A 17,173-nucleotide genomic window follows, 5' to 3' on the forward strand; every position below is an offset into this window, starting at 1 on the left:
AAAATGCAAGCTTGGTTTGACATTCAAAGATCAACCAATATAATCTGTAATATCAACAGATAAAAGAAACATCATATAAATCATCTTACTAAATACCACAAAAACATTTGACAACATTCAACATCCATTCACACACACACACACACACACACACACACACACACAAATCTTAGCAAACTAGGAATGGAAAAGATCTTCAAGGTGATAAAGGGATCTACAAAAAACCCATGACTAACATTTATGCTTAATGGTGAAAGACTAAATGTTCTTCCTGTAAGATCAGGAAACTAAGGATGTAAAGCAAGACAAAGAAAAAACAACTACACAAATGAAATTGTTCCCTATACAGAGAAATAAAACTATTCACTGATGACATGATTTTTCACAAAAAGAATTCCCAAACGATCTATTGAAATCTATTTAAAAGCAACTAGATTAGTGAATTTAAGAAAATCTCAGGGTACAAAGGTCAATATAAAAATCAACCATATACTGCACAAAGTGAATGTTGTTCTTAATGCCACTGAATTGTATACTTAAAAACAGTGAATGAAAAATTTTGTTATGTACATTTCACAGTATTTTTAAAAATGATAAGCATCAGGAAGTTGTCTAGTGATAAAATGTCATAAGTAAGCTGAAAATGTCTTTATTAAAACTTTCTTTTATATCAATTGTATTTATATCTACTGACAATAAACTGGAAACTGAAATTAAAAAATATAATGCCACTTAGAACCAAAAAACATAAAATATGCATAAATGTATCAAAATATGTAAAATAGTTACAAGCTAAAAACTAGAGACACCAAGGAAGAAAATTAAAGGAGGATTAAATAAATGGACAGATACATCATGTTCGGGGCTTGGGAAATTCCGTACTTGTTAAGGGATCAATTTTCCCTAAAGTCATGTACAGATTTAAAGTAAACTCAATCAAAATCCCAGTAGAACACTGTAGAAATCAACAACTGATTTTAAAGTTTATATAGAAAATAAAGTAACTGGAATAGCCACGACAATTTTGAAAGGAACGAAGTTGGAAGACTCACACAAGCTGATTGCAAGACTTTCCATAATGAACACAGCATAGTTCACTGTGTAGCAAAAGAACAGACACATACAGCCAACAGCACGGACAGTCTGGAAGTGGATACACATGTATGTGGTCAGTGGATTTCAACAGAAGTACAGAGTCAATTAAACAGAGAAAGGAGAGTCTTTTCAACAAATGTTGCTAGAATTTTTGGATATCCAGAAGGAAAGAAAGAAAGCTCAACCTATACCTCACAGCATATATAGAATTTAACTGAAAATGAATTATAGATTTAAAAGTGAACAATAAAACCATAATACTATTAGAAGAAAACGTAAGAGAAAATCTTCCTGACCTTAGATTAGGCAAATATTTCTTAAATACCAACAACAAAGAAACCCATTTTTTATAACACATAAAGCAAAAGATGAATTTTCTTAAATTTACAGAGGGCTCTTACAATCATTTAGAACAACCAACCAATTAAATATATAAGTTTCTCAGGAAATGAAGCAGAAATGACTTATAAGCTCTTTCTTTACTGTCTCTTCCTCCCACTCTCCAACCCCATCCTTTAAATCCACACCTGAGTAGTAGGAATCTCCTACACCCACTTTCCCAACACAGTAGGTCACGAGTCTATCTATGTGTATTACATACTCCGAGACTTCCAGAAAGGAGAATGCAGAGTTGTTCCCGTGTTGTTTTTTTAAATTTACAGCAAAAAAACCTGCATTTGATTTCCAATCAGGCAGTTTTAATCATTAATTTTTGGTCTTAGGGGGATCCATGTTCATGCGTCCTGATTCATTCCTTACTCTGATCTTAATAATTCCCCCCTGCTCCTTGTTTCAACCCTGTGATTAACAGTGGTGGCGAAATCTTGGAGAAGGATTGCTCCTGCAAAGGAGAAGCGGTATACACAGACACAGGACCTGTGACTTTGTTTGCTTTACTGAGATTCTCAACCAGCCAGTTCTCTCAGCAAACCTTTACATGTGTTCAATATTAGTCAATTAAGCAAAACAATACGCCGCTGGGGGAATCTTTCACTCTATTAAAGTCCATTCGGAGCCCTTTCCCCCAGTGTATTACTTGAGTGGCTCACCTCTTCTCCCGAAAGGTAATATGCTGCAAGCAGGCCGCCAATAAATCGAATGTTGACTTCAAACACAGACACCTCCGAATTCTGTGAAAGCACATTGAAAATATTCATACACATTAAGGCTTTAGAGTTTCCAAATATTTTCAGTACTTCATATGTTTCTCACAAACACCCTGTGGAGAATGTCTTTTCCACTTTCCACATCTTCATTTCTCACGCAACTGCAATCTCACTTCCCATTTATTAATGTTACCAAAACTCCTCCATTATTGTCACCAAAGCTTCCTATTGGCCAAAAACATCTGAGTGTACCTTACATATCAGTGTGAAATTATCAAGGTATTTGATGCTCCTGACTTCTTCTCTCCTGAAGAAAGCCTCCACTTCTTGAATTCTGGAAGAGCAGTCTCTCTACTGGTCCCTTTTCCTCCATTTTAATCACTACAGTATACTGCCCATTTTCCCTTATATTTCTCATGAATTTTAACAATTTTTTCCTAGTATATATAAAAATTTAATAAATGTTAATAGAGGCACCAAAAAATGATAGGATAATGGATTGTTCAATTAACAATGTTGAAAACACTGGTTCCTAGGTTAGAAATTTGGATACTCATTTCCGATACATCTCTCTATAAAAATGAAATCCAAATAATTTAGAAATAAATGTAGAAAAAATTACAATAAAAAAGTAAAAGAAAATGTGACAACATAAATTTCCTTGACAAAGCAGGTACTTTGTAGCATAAAACCAACCATACTGATAACAAATAGAATGATTTGAATTTCCCCAAAATGAAAATTACCTAGAAGAAAAAAAACTATGAACAAAATCAAAAGGCAAACAAAAAACCAGAAGCAAATCTGGCACAAATACAGCAGTATTAATAACCTTACCATATAAAGTCTGCATGTTTGTACTTAGATACAGACATAGATGGGAAAAATTCTAATTACATGGAAAGAAAAGGAGAAGGGGGCAGAGAACATGATCAAAGAAGCCACACTATATATACAACTGACTAATATAAAGGTAACATTCACGGAGTGTCCGAGTGGCTCAGTTGGCTAAGTGTCTGCCTCCTAATTTCGGCTCAGATCATGATCTCAGTTCATGGGTTCTGACAGTGCAGAGCCTGCTTAGGATTTTCTCTCCTTCTCTCTCTGCCCCTCCACCGCTTGTGTGTATGCACGTGCTCTCTCCCTCTGTCTCTCTCTCAAAATAAATAAAATAAATAAATATGTTCAAAAGTAATTTTTAATAAACATTAAAAGAAAACATATACTATCCTAAGGCCTTCCAACTTTTATAGGCAGAACACATAATTTGCTAACACAAGTATGTATCTCCAAAATAGAATTTTAACAGAATTTTTTAATAAAATAAATCTCCTCCCTGCCCAACCACAAAAGCAAAATGCTTTACATTACTTCATATATTCCCAATATATAGCATACTGCAGGGCACAAAGCAGACATTCAATAAATACAGAGAAGAAGCAAAAGAGGGAGGAAGGGCAGGCCTCTATCACTCACCAAAACAATAACCTTCGTAACCAGTTTCCCTGATTTCAGCCTTACCTTTCTCCTCATAATCTATTTATTCAGCACCCTGGAGGCAGAGTGAATCTCTTACATTTTAAGTCAGGTGACTGTTGTGGGCAAACCCTTACAATGACTTCTGGTTACACTCAGAGTAAAATAACTGATAAGACCCAACATAATCAGATTCCCAACTACCTGTCTGACATCATCACCTATCAATGTCTCTTTGACTTTTATTACCAAATGGTTCTACCTGCTGTTCTAGAATTACCAAACTCAGTCTTCACACTTGACTTACAGGTCTCCAAACAGGAAGTTTTTCTAACTACACAATATAAAATAATAAAGTACACCTTCATCACTAATATCTCTTAACCTCCATTATTTCCCCAATTAACACTTAGCAACGTCTAATTACATATCATTCTATATGTGTAAAATTTCCCTCACAAGTGACACAGAAGATAAGAGAAGTTCTAGAGAGAGAGAAGGAAGAGAAGGAAAGGCATTATTCAAAGGAGTCATGAATGCAAATCTTCCTAAAGTGAGAGAAACAGAAGTCCTCAGACTGATGGAACATTACAAGTCCTTAAAGAATAACTACACAGGGACATATGGTAATGCAATTACAGAACACGGAAAAACAGAAGGAGAAAACAAACAAGTTATCTGTGAAAAATTAGACGGATAGCATACTTTTCAATAGTATAACAGAAACAGGAAGACAATGAAATTGTACCCTTCAAAGGGTAAGAGAAAATAACCAACACTAAACTATATTCTACAGTCCACTACAGTATCTACTGTGAGAGAGCCTTATATCCACATGGCTTCCACTGGGCCTCTTCTCAGAAATGTCACCCAAGAGTCCTTCTCTAGCTGTCCCATGGAAATACCAACCCCACACCACTACTTACTCCGATCCTACTTGCTCTCCTTTATTGTTCTCCACAGCACTTACCACCACCTGATACATTAGGACTTGAATATTTATATAGTGGTGTTCTCCTAAAACTAGAGTACAAACTCAGGCAGAAATAAGACTCTGTTTTGCTCATTACTATATTCACAGAAGCCAGAACAGTGCCTGTCTCAGAGGAGGCATTTAATGAATGAATGATTTATTTATTCCTTCATTCATCAGGCAGTCATCCATTCATTCCTTAATTTGGAAGTTTTAAATACAAGTTGGAACCAGCCAGACAACAATCACACATAAGACAAGAGGGAGATGAGCTAAATTGAAGCACCCTAAGATCCTATGGTCTTCAGAAGGAGGATGAAGAAATCAATTCATTTTAAACTCTGATAAGTAGATATATAAAAATTTTAAGGATGACCCCCAAAATGAATGGAAATGACAAGTAAAATGTCCAAGTAGTAGAGGGACAAAGAGACAAGAAGCAATTTAATCCAAAATAAGGAAAACAGAAAATAAAAACAATGAGAAGTACAATCATAACAAAGGTTGAAAAATACAGATGGAAAAATCCAACTCCAAACACATGTTATCACAATAAATGTCAATATTCCAAACTTGACAGGTGAAAGACCCCAAGACTGGATAAAAATAACAAAGTTCGAATATATACAACATGTAAAATATTCAGCTAAAATACAGGACACAGAAAGGTTAAAATTAAGGGGATGGTAAATGCTCATTATTAAGCTCTTTCTCCTCAGGTTCAAATTCATCCTTCCATACTCTGGGACCCTGGGATTGGAACTCTGCGAATGTATGTCTCGTTCACCAGCTGGCTCCCTTGTGGGCCATGCGAACAGGAGGTTTTACAGAGATAATACAAGCTGGAGGATGGAGAAAGGACTTATTCCCTCCAATCTGCTCTGGTTTCTGCTGGTGTCAAACCACTCAGGGTTCTTCTCCCTGGTGATGGCGCTGGCGCCAGGTTCCAATTGCCCTGCCACATACTGTCTTCCAATCAGCCTCACTGGGGCCCTTAGAAACATCAAGCACTAGCTAGGTACCTTCTCAGAGGTCTGAGTCCAAGCTCTAAAAAAAAAAAAAGCCCTTTTAAGAGCTCCTAAAGTACCGGAAACAGAGTCCCAAATTACCAAATTTTAATAGTTCCAACTTCTTCCCACTGTCCTCAGAGTCAGATGTTTACTGCAGTTCCTACCTCTTGTGACACCACAGTGTTCTCTTTCTGCCTTTTTAGTTCCTGGTTACTTGGTTAACAATTGTACACATTAAATCCTCTAAGTAAAAAAAATGGCATGGTTTTGGCTCCTGACTGAGCCAACTGACACAATGATACACCAGCAGATTATCAGCCTTACCAAAGCTGCCATGCTAACGGACAGGACTATTTGAGACCCTATGGATGCCAATTCTCTCCAAATTAATCTGTGAGTTGAACGCAATCCTCACCAAAATGTCAGCAGTACTCCAGAGCTTCCAGGAACAACGATTGGAGAAGAGCTAAGATGATTTCCTAGTAGAACAAGATCGGGTACCAAACTTCCTATAAAAATATCACAGTTAAGGCAGTTGAGTCTTGATGTAATAAGCATAAAGAAAAAAGCCGAAAGAAAAGAACGGCTCCTCTGACCCACGTGGCACGGACAAATAGCAGGGAAACAAACGGGGGAGGACGAACTGGCTGCTGCCGATCCTGCTCACCCTACAATCACGATCAACTTCATGTGGATTCAAGACCTCAATGCAAAAGCCCAACTTCAAAACATTTAGAACAAAACACAAGAATATAGCCTCATGACCTTGGAAAAGGGATTTCTGAAACAAGAAGCACATCCTGTAAGGACCGCATGGCCCAACAGAGCGGGGAGAAAAAGACTAAGCTTTTCAGCCTCCCTTTTACATCAAGGTTCGGCTGTTAGGTGTCAGATCTACTCAACGGTACACAGGCAAAATCAGGACAGCCTACTCCTGGAACGTGTTCTCACAGAAGAGTCACATGTCTCTGCTCTTTTCTGCAGCTGGAAGGTTGATCCACCCTCTCAAGGACTCATCTTGTACCACGAGGTTGAAGCTACACACTGGGGCTGAAAGAGCAACAAGGATGTGTCCAAGCCACCCCTAACCGCCGGCCTCTGTGCCTAATTTACACGAAAGGGAAATACATATCCATCTTGCTTAAGCTATTTTATATTAGATTTTCTGCAACTCACAAACTTAAACCCAAGTGGCAATTGATATATGTCCAAAATGCGTAATCCATATTTGTGTGGTTAGCATCAGGAAAGAATGAGAGAAGAAACAATTACAGATTTGAATCCCAATTTGAATGACACAGGATCTGCCAAAGGAAAAACACACACCCCCACACACACAGTAGAAGAGTGACTTCCAACTACAGAACAAGCACAAATATCATGAAAGGTGATTATGAATAGAACAAAATAGTCCATATACCTTGTGGGTGGATACTGGTAATAATGAAAATAATTGCAACCATTTACTGAGTACTTAATGTGTACCTGACTATCTCAAATAATCTTCACAATACTGCATTATGATAGCAATTTTATGACATATTCATAAGGAACAGGGAACGTTCCCAAGTCATACAGCTAGAATGTAGCCATGCTGGACTTAAAACTTCTGCCGAATCACTTAACCTTCCAGCCAAAATGCTGGAAGGATGGTGATAGGCCTAGTCATGAAGGCTCATTAATCCTATACTGATTTACTGAATCTTTTAAAAATAACAAAATGCTATTGTTTATAAAGCAGTTTATGTATTCTTGCTATTTCTAGTTCAATGTGGGGTTCGTTTTGAGGTCTTTTTTTTTTTAATCTATTGCTTAACACACTGAACACACTGCCTCAAATGATAAGGTCAAGAAAAGTGAAAGGAAGATGATGAGAAAAGGCATGCATTTTATGCAAAAGTTAAATAACAACTCTAATCTCAAAAGAAAGCAGGGAATTTAGGATTTCCTTAACCTGCTAGTAAAATGCTCAAAACTACTATGTTTATTAGTCTTTGCAGAGTTGATCAAGAAGCATCAATTGTATACTCACCACACTGAAATCAAGGTTGTGTTCAATCCACTTTTGCCCATCTCGGAATTCATCATGAAGTCCCATGATATAAAGGGTATCCAGAGCATCTACTATGGTAGCACCCATTTGTGAACTTCCTATATTGGGGAGAGGAGGGAAGGAGGGGAAACTGTCATTAAAAACACTTCATATAAGATCTGTTTTAATATTTTAATATATAAATATCAAAGTAGGAATATAAGGACCAAAAAGAATATACAACATGATTCACTTTTCCTTAAGGATAAGGATAAATAATACACACTGTTTAATATATATTCCTAAAGAGGACATGTTGACAACTAATAGGAGGGTAAAAGAAAGTAACATTATAATCCTCCTTCATTTTCTTCCTGGTAGGAAGATATCTACCTACTTAACAGAGATAAGCTTTTAAAAAAGGATTAACTCAAGAAATGGGGAGGATGGTTCAAGATGATAAGCTAAGTCATACGAACCATGCTCTTCTGATACAAATTCATATTAGGGGCAAAAAAAGATACTTAGAAATATTAATAAAAGCACAATAAGGCTAAAAGACCATAGTAAAACAGAAACTATAACAATCCTTAACAATCAAAAAGCAGGTTAATCATGCTGAAAAATAAAGTAAGTATTAAACAAAATCTAAGTAGAAAAAATTAAAATAATAAGATCTACCCATCTTCAAGAGAGAGAAATCTGATGTGAAAGGAAACAAAATTCAACAAAACTAGCTGATATCAAAACTAGACACCGTAAACATATGACAAGAAAATACGTCACTCTTAATAATGAATTGAACCTCAAAAATCCTGATTACAATCTAAAACAAATCTAATAGCACAGTAAATAAATAAATAAATGACAGCAGATGAGTCCTCAATTATTTCTATCTTAGAGAATGAAAATCATCCACACTTGTTACTATCTACATTTAAATGATTTCACTGTTACACTGTCTTCATCAACATGAGTTTACTGTTCGTTACCTTTGCCAGAAAGATAAAAGTTGCAAAATTATTTTACTGTTCATTCTAGGAACTTCCTGAAAGACCTGTCAACTCTTCCACATAAAGTATCAAAGTATGGCTTATACTCTAAAACTCCTTACATCCAATTCTCTGCTTACCAATCCAAAACTATTGTATTACCATCCTTACCTAATCATAGCCAAGTACCCAGCCCACCCCCACCCCAAGTGAAGGGCCCAGCTTAACCCAGACTTAAAATCTCAATAAATATCTCAACTTTGTCCTCTGACCGGCTACTAAGGATCTGGTTAGGTAGTGATCTACTTTTCCACAGTACACATTCTATTCAGCTGTGTCTTATCAACAAGTTATCTTGTTAGGATTCAGCATTAGTCATTACTTAGTTATTATTCTTTCTTTTCCTTCTTTTCTCTTCCATTCCTTTTACCAGTGGATAAACAGCGTTTTCTTCTCATGCTTTAAAGTTATACAAATTTGTTCTTACAATGTCCTTAATTTACAGCACATCTTCTTCAGGTGATTCTAATAATTTTCACAACTTATCAGTAAGTATTATCTGCCCACTAATAAGACAAGTACTCTACCACACTCTGTTGCTGGGTCTTCTCCCCTTTAGCTCTCTTTATGTTGACATTAAGTAGAAAGTTTGTTCTGGCTAATTACACACTTCCCTTTTACTTCTCCTTGTTCCTCAGCTTTTTATTAGGATAATAAATATTTTATCAAGCCATTTAATCACCCATATATCCCTATTACATCCACAATCACTTAAATGTGTATCTTTTCATATTAGTATTTCACCCAAAATATTTATCATGCTTATTTTAAACCCTTAAGAGTACCTATTTTTTTATTTCCATTTTTATACGTAGTTAAGCTTCAGTTCTCTATGGAGTCCTGAAAGTGTACATTCCTCTAAGGTGCTGATTAGTCTGGAAAAGAAAAGGTCCTGACCCCTCTGTTTTGCATCAATTCTGGTTAGTTCCACAAGAAGAGGTCTGTGCCACAGGCTAAACACACCAAGGAAGAGAGAGGCAAAATCGGGAGTTCCTGGCTATCGCTATGATTGTTTCCTAGATAACTCAAGATTCCAACCAGAAAAAGTTAGAAAATAATCTAAAACTACCCTTGAGTCAAAGAAAAAGTGAAACACAATATTGTAGAATGTATAAAACATCCGTAAATTTTATTGTGAGAACACAGGACTCAAGTAATGAAGCTGTCAGAAAAATTCATAACTTGAAAACTATACACTATTTAATAAGAATAAATGAAAATAATTGAATTCACAACATTCTACTAAGGAAGAAAAAGAATGATAAATGAGCAAAAAGTAAAAGAAACAGAAAAGTTAAAGGCAAAAATTAACAAATTAGAAACAGGAAATTGTCAAAAATATAAATTCAAAAGATAGTTTTATTAAAAGAACTATCCAGGGGCGCCTGGGTGGCTCAGTCGGTTAAGCCTCCGGCTTCGGCTCAGGTCAGATCTCACGTTCGTGGGTTCGAGCCCTGCGTCAGGCTCTGTGCTAACAGCTAGCTCAGAGCCTGGAGCCTGCTTCCGGTTCTGTGTCTCCTTCTCTCTCTGCCCCTCCCCCTCTCATGCTCTGTCTCTCTCTGTATTAAAAAAAAAAAAAAAAAAAAACTATCCAATGAAATTTGTGTTTACAAATTGTATTTACAAACTGTAGATACAATTTATCTACAACTAAACATATTGTAAAAAGTTAGGGAATACAAAAGTGCAACATAAAATTGGATCAGGGCACCTGCGTGGCTTAGTGGGTTAAGCGTCTGACTTTGGTTCAGGTCATGATCTCACAGTTTGTGAGTTCGAGCCCCACTTCAGGCGCTGTGCTGACAGCTCAGAGACTGGAGCCTGCTTCTGATTCTGTGTCTATCTCTCTCTATTCCTCCCCCACTCATGCTCTGTCTCTCTCAAAACTAAATAAACATTTTTAAAAAACTGGATCAACACACAAATACAGAGGAAATTAAGTATAAAAAGCCCATTTTAGTCATACTGTACCAATAAATTTGAAAAAAATGAGTGAAACTGATGATTTTCTAAGAATATATGCATTATATGTTTAATATATATAGTAATGTATATTATATAAAAATGTATTATTATATATAATTCTGGGTTAGGAAATAAACATAAAATCTAAACAAGCAAAACAGACCAAGAAACAGAGGAAATTGTGAAGTTCTCCGTGACCTACCCACTGTAAGAGTATCACACTCTGGAAGTTCCATACAATAGATTCTACCTTAATTTTAAGGATAGTAACTCCTACATAAACTTTTATCGAACACAGGGAAAGAGAGTTTAAATTCAATTTATGGATTTTGCATACCACGGATGCAAAAATCTCACTTAGTAAGAAAACTAAAACTACTATCTGATCTCATCTGTGAGCTTCCTGGCCATATGTGGGAGTAAAACTGCTGCACTGTGTGGTAATTAACTCTATACGAGACTGACGAAGGGGTCTCCGGCCTGCACTGCTTCATAGGCCCAGCGCCCACACGGGAGAGTTCTAGCTGCTCCACCATCCTTGTCAGCATTTGGTGTTGTTGGTCTTTTTAATTTTACACATTCCAACATGAATGTATAGGGCATTTATTATGTTGTGGTTTGAATTTTAATTGCTCTGACAACTGATGTGCTTATTACTATTCATAAACTTTCTTTGGTATATAAATTATTTACACATTCTAAATACATCCCCGTGTGTTTGTGTGTGTGTCACAAACACTTTCTCCAAGGCTTGTTGTGGCTTACTTACCTTCTCGTTTTCTTAATGTCTTTCAGAGAGCAGAAATTTTTATAAAGTCCAATTTCCCCTTTTATCGTTTATGCTTTTTGTATTCCAAAACCTCTTTTCTTACCTCAAAGTCACAAAGATTTTCTCCAATGCGTTCTACTGAAAGTTTTAGATGTTTTGCTTTTGTTTAGATCTATGATCCATATCAAGTTAATTTTTATATACAATGAAGAATCCAGGTTTGTTATTTTTCTATACGAATATGTAGCTGACCCAGCATGATTCACTGGAAAGACTATCCTTTTGCTCACTGAATTACCTGAGCATCTTTGCTGAAAATCAATAAGCCATAGACATGCAGTCCTAGTTCTATTCTTTTCCACTGATCTCTGTGTCTGCCCTTACACTAAAACCGTACTGCCTTCATTACTGTGGCTTTCCAGCAAATCTCAAAATAAGAGGATATGATCCTTCAACTTTGTTCTTCCTTTTAAAACATTATTCTTACTATTACATATGCTTTGCATTTTTATATAGATTTTAGAGTCAGATTATCAATTTATACAAAAAGTCATTTTGATTGGGATATCTCAACAATACTGAGTAATCCAATTTATGAACATGGCATCTCTCTCCATTTATTCAAGTCCTTTTAAATTTCTCTCAATAATCACAGCTTTAAGTGTTTAAGTTTTACACATATTTTGTTAAATCACCTACATGCAGTTCATTTTTTTTTATGCTATTGCAAATGATATTATTTTTAAATTGTATTTTGACTATTTATTACTATACAGAAATATAATTTATTGGAGTGTCTGGGTGCCTCAGATGGGTAAGCATCCAATTCTTGACTTCAGCTCAGGTCATGATCTTGCAGTTCGTGAGTAGTACAGAGTCTGCTTGGGATTCTCTTTCTCCCTCTCTTTCTGCCCCTCCCCCACTTGTACTCTCCCTCTCTGAAAATAAATAAACCTGAAAAAATGTTTCTTAGATACAATTTATTCTGTATATTAAACTTGTATCCTATGACCTTACGAAATTATATTCAATACAGTACTTTATTGTTGTTTTTTATTAGATTCCTTAGGACTTTCTTCATGGGTGATCATGTTGACTACATGTAAAGACGGTTTTACGTCTTTATTTCCAAACTTTATACTTTGTCTTTCCCTTGCTTTAGTGTACTGGCTAGGACCCCAAATACAAAGTTACAGAGAAGTGAAAGAGCAGAAGACATCCTTGCCTAATTCATAATCTCAGGGGAAAATATCTAGCCTTTCAACATTAAACACGTGGCAAATTTTTTCCATTTGTTTCATTTTGGGGTGTGTGTGTGTTCTAACGCCTTTAATCAGGTTGAGGAAGTTACCTTCTAACCAAGTCTGCTGAGAGTTTTTACCATGGATTGATCTTGAGTGTTGCTAAACGCTTTTTCTGCACCTACTGAAATGATCATAATGGTTCTTCTCTTTTATTCCCTTATATTTTCAATTACATGGACTAACTTCTGAATATTAAACCAACCATGCAATAGTCACAAATCATTATTCATTTTACATTTGCTGAATTAGATTTACTAATATTTGGTCAAAGATTTTTGTATTTTTTGGTATTAAGGCTTTTGTGGCGCTACCAAGATAAAACAATCCTAAATGGTAAACACTGAAGAATACATAAATATAAGAAATGTATGAAGCAAAAACTGACAAAACTAAAAGGGGTTAAGAGACAAATCTAAAATTACAGTTAAAGACTTCAACTCCCTTCTCTCAGTGAGTGACAAAACTACTAGACAGAAATTCAGCAAGCACAGAGGAAGCCTGGACAACTCCAGTAACCAATGGGATCTAACCAACAAGAGAACATTCTACTCAGTAACCACGGACTACAGACCTACTCTTTTCAAGCACAAATGAACATTCACCAAGACAGACAGACCATATTCTGCATCATAAAGTAAATCTTCAACAATTAAAAGAACTGAAATACAGTATGTTCTCTGACCATAATGGAATTAAGCTAGAATTCAGTGACAAAAAGATAAAAGGAAAATCTCTGAACATTTGAAAATTAAACAACTTACTCAAGGGAAATTTTGTTTTCCCCAAGCTGAAAAATACATGGCTTTTCCCATGTGCTTCTATTTTTTTAATTAAGTTTTTATTTAAAAATTCCAGTTAGTTAACATACAGTGCAATATTAGTTTCGGGTGCAGAATTTAGTGACAACACTCACACAGAACACGAAGTGCTCATCACGAGTGCCCTCCTTAATCTCCATCACCTATTTCCCCCATCTCTGTACCTCCTCCCCTTAGGCAGCCATCAGTTCCCTAGTGATAGTTAAGAGAACCTGCTTCTTGGTTTGCCTCTTTTTTACTCTATGTTCATTTGTTTTGTTTCTCAAATTACACACATGAGTGAAATCATATGGCATTTGGCTTTCTCTGATTTATTTCACTTAGCATATTACTGGGTAACTCCATCCCCATCACCGCAAATGGCAAAATTTCATTCTTTTATGACTATTATTCCCTTGTGTATATAAACTACATTTTCTTTATCCATTCATCAGTCAGTGAACATTTAGGCTCCTTCCATAATTTGGCTAGTGTAAATAATGCTGCTATAAACAAACATCGGGGTGCATGTATCCCTTTGAATTAGTGTTTTGGTATCCTTTGGGTAAATACCTAGTAGTGCAACTGCAGGATCATAGTGTAGTTCTATTTTTAACTTTTTGAGGAACCTCCATACTGTTTTCCAGAGTGCCTGTACCAGTTTGCATTCTCACCAATAGTGCAAGAGGGTTCCTCAAGAGAAATTTTAAAACATATTGAATTAAATGGAAAGTAAAATACAACATCACCAAATCTTTGGGATACAACTAAAGCTGCGCCTGCAGGAAATTTATAGCACTAAATGCTTACATTGGAAAAAAGGATCTCAAATCCATACTCCAGGCTTCTGCTTAATGAAATTAGAAAAGCAAGAGCTAAATCAACTCAAAAATGCAGAAGAAAGAAAATGGTAAAGAGCAGAAATCAAAGAAATTAAAAACATAAAGGAAATATTAAAAACATCAACAAAGGGGCACCTGGGTGGGTCAGTTGGTTAAGCATCCGACCTCACTCAGGTCATGATCTCACAGGTCGTGAATTCGAGCCCCTGTGCTGACAGCTCAGAGCCTGGAGCCTCCTTCCGACTCTGTGTCTCCCTCTCTTTCTCTCTCTCTGCCCTTCTCCCACTCACAATCTCTCTCTCAAAAATATATAAAACATTAAAAAAAATTTTAAAGATCAACAAATAGACATATTTCCAAAGAAGAGACACAGATGGCCAGCAGACACATGAAAAGATGCTCAACATCACTCATCATCAGGAAAATGCAAATCAAAACCACAATGACATCACCTCACACCTGTCATAATGGCTAAAACCAAAGACACAAGAAATACCAAGTCGGCGAGGATGTGGAGAAAAAGGAGCCCCCACGTACTATTAGTGGGAATACAGGCTGGTGCACCAACTGTGGAAAACAGTATGGAGGTTGTTCACAAAATTAAAAATAGAATTACTGTATGATCCAGTAATTCCACTACTGGGTATTCATCCACAGAAAATGAAAACACAAATTTAAAAAGATATGTGCACTCCTATGTTTACTGCAGAATTATTTATAAAAGTCATGATAAAATCAATACAATAGAAAAGTACTCAGCCATAAAAAAGAATGAAATCTTACCAGTTACAACAACGTGGATGGGTCCAGAGGATATAATGATAAGTGAAATAAGGCAGCCAGAGGCAGACAAATACCATGTGATTTCACTTGTATGTGGAATTTAAGAAACAAAACAAAGTAAAAAAGAGACACACACAAAAACACACAGAGAACACACTGATGGTTGCCAGCAGAGAGGTGAGCAAGGGAGGGGGAAAGAGGTGAGGAGGGGAGGGGGAGAGGTGAAGAGGATCAAGGAGCACACTTACCACCGTGAGTGCTGACTAATGTACAGAGCTGCTGAATCATTATACTGTAGGCTAGAAACTAATGTCCTACTCCATGTTATTACTTGAGTAAAAAAATAATACACCATGTTATTACTTGAAGAAAAAAATAAAGAAAACCATGATAAATTTTTTATAAAGATGAAACCAAGCTTCTAGCAGGACAAAAAAAGAAAACAGGAATTACTAACATTAGGCATGAAAGGGGATGATCCTGACAGCTGCCACAGACATTCACAAGATAGCAAGGCAATACTCCAGCCACTCTATGCACACAACATCAGTAACGAAGATGTAATGGACCACTTCCTCAAAAACCTCTCTCTCTCCCTCCCTTGCTTGCTCTGTCTCTGTCACTCTAAGTAAATAAACCTTGAAAAAAATTAAATATTTTTTAAAAACTTCCAAATCATATTCACGAGCAACAAGACCCAAAAAAGGAACAGAGTAGGTGGGAAACAAAGTCTTAATCTTTATTAATCCTTTAATAAACTAACTACATGTCTAAAAATAAAAGACAAACAATAAAAGATCCATTCCTACTTAGCCTATTTGGCTGAAAAAATTTGTAACCACTCACTCAAAAATTGTAATAGAAGATATAAGAACCTAATTTTGACTACTGAAAATTCTGCAGACTGCATTTTCACTTTTTCTACCATTTCACTACAATTTTTTTTCTTGCAATGGATTTTTCCTGTGTTCTGCTATTAATTTTTGTCTAACTTTGAAGTCTACTGAGCCAGTGTGGAGCGGTGGCTAGAAGGGCCTTGGCGCTAGACTGCCTGGATTCAAATCTTGGCCCCATTATTTTCTGTGTGAGCTTGGGCAAGTAAGTTAACCGTAACCGTGCTTCAGTTTCCCTATCTGGAAAATGGAAAAAATCATAGCAGTACTTGCCTCACACACTTGTTCTGAAGGCAAAATAAGTTCATTCACCTAAATCTCTAAAACTAGTCCTCAGCATTTAGTACATTTATTACTCTGCTTGGCCTGCTATAACGAAATCTATAAACTAGGAGGCTTAAACAACAGAAATTTATGTTTTCATAGTTCTGGAGGCTCTTAGTCCAAATCAAGGTTCCAGATTTTGATGAAGGCTCACCGACATCCCACTATGTCCTCACTGACCTTTCCCTGGCGCATGTGCATGGGGAGAGAGAACTCTGGGGTCTCTTCCCCTTAAGGGCTCCAGCCCTAGCTGTCAGATTAGGGCCCCACACTTATGACCTCATTTAATTTTATTAACTATTAAAGGATCTATCTCCAAATATAATCACATTTGGGTTAGAGCTTCCACATACAATTTCATGGGAGACACAATTCAGTTGACAACAATATGAACTATATAAGTATTATTAGTGTTACTATTAGTGTGTATATGACTACTGTTCTAAAGGAAATTATATAGTCTTATTCACAAACCAAATTACAAAACCCCTAAAGAAAGTAACTGATCTCATGCCAGACTGGTAGCAAAGAAGGCAAAACTTTTTACTGGAATACACTTCTTATCCATTTACATGATTCCTCCAAAATGGAGGGCCACTGGCAAAATCTTGCTTTTGTACCTAGTTAACTCAGAATGAAAGGGCTCATTTTTTAAAGTTTTCCTTTCCAACTCTAACTTCCTTTAACTTCTAGGATCTCATAGCTAACTCTCCATTTACCCACTAAATCAACATTAAGTGTTCTAATCACCG

The 17,173-nt window shown here is 36.2% G+C and overlaps 1 protein-coding gene across 3 annotated transcripts in view; it reads right to left on the bottom strand.

The window, feature by feature from the left end:
* The window catches only part of MAN1A2 (mannosidase alpha class 1A member 2), a 164,396-nt gene that overhangs the window by 105,617 nt on the left and 41,606 nt on the right, over positions 1 to 17,173 (bottom strand). For 2 of the 3 annotated variants that reach the window (XM_029946781.1, XM_029946783.1), the window contains exons 4-5: positions 7,693 to 7,811; positions 2,145 to 2,225 (exon numbers count right to left, since the gene is read on the bottom strand). In XM_029946781.1, the coding sequence (XP_029802641.1) occupies positions 2,145 to 2,225; positions 7,693 to 7,811 (200 nt within the window). The remainder of the gene's footprint in view (positions 1 to 2,144; positions 2,226 to 7,692; positions 7,812 to 17,173) is intronic. The other variant, XM_029946784.1, reaches the window with a different exon arrangement.

This window comes from Suricata suricatta, chromosome 8 (genome assembly GCF_006229205.1).
Source record: "Suricata suricatta isolate VVHF042 chromosome 8, meerkat_22Aug2017_6uvM2_HiC, whole genome shotgun sequence".
NCBI classification, from domain to species: domain Eukaryota; kingdom Metazoa; phylum Chordata; class Mammalia; order Carnivora; family Herpestidae; genus Suricata; species Suricata suricatta.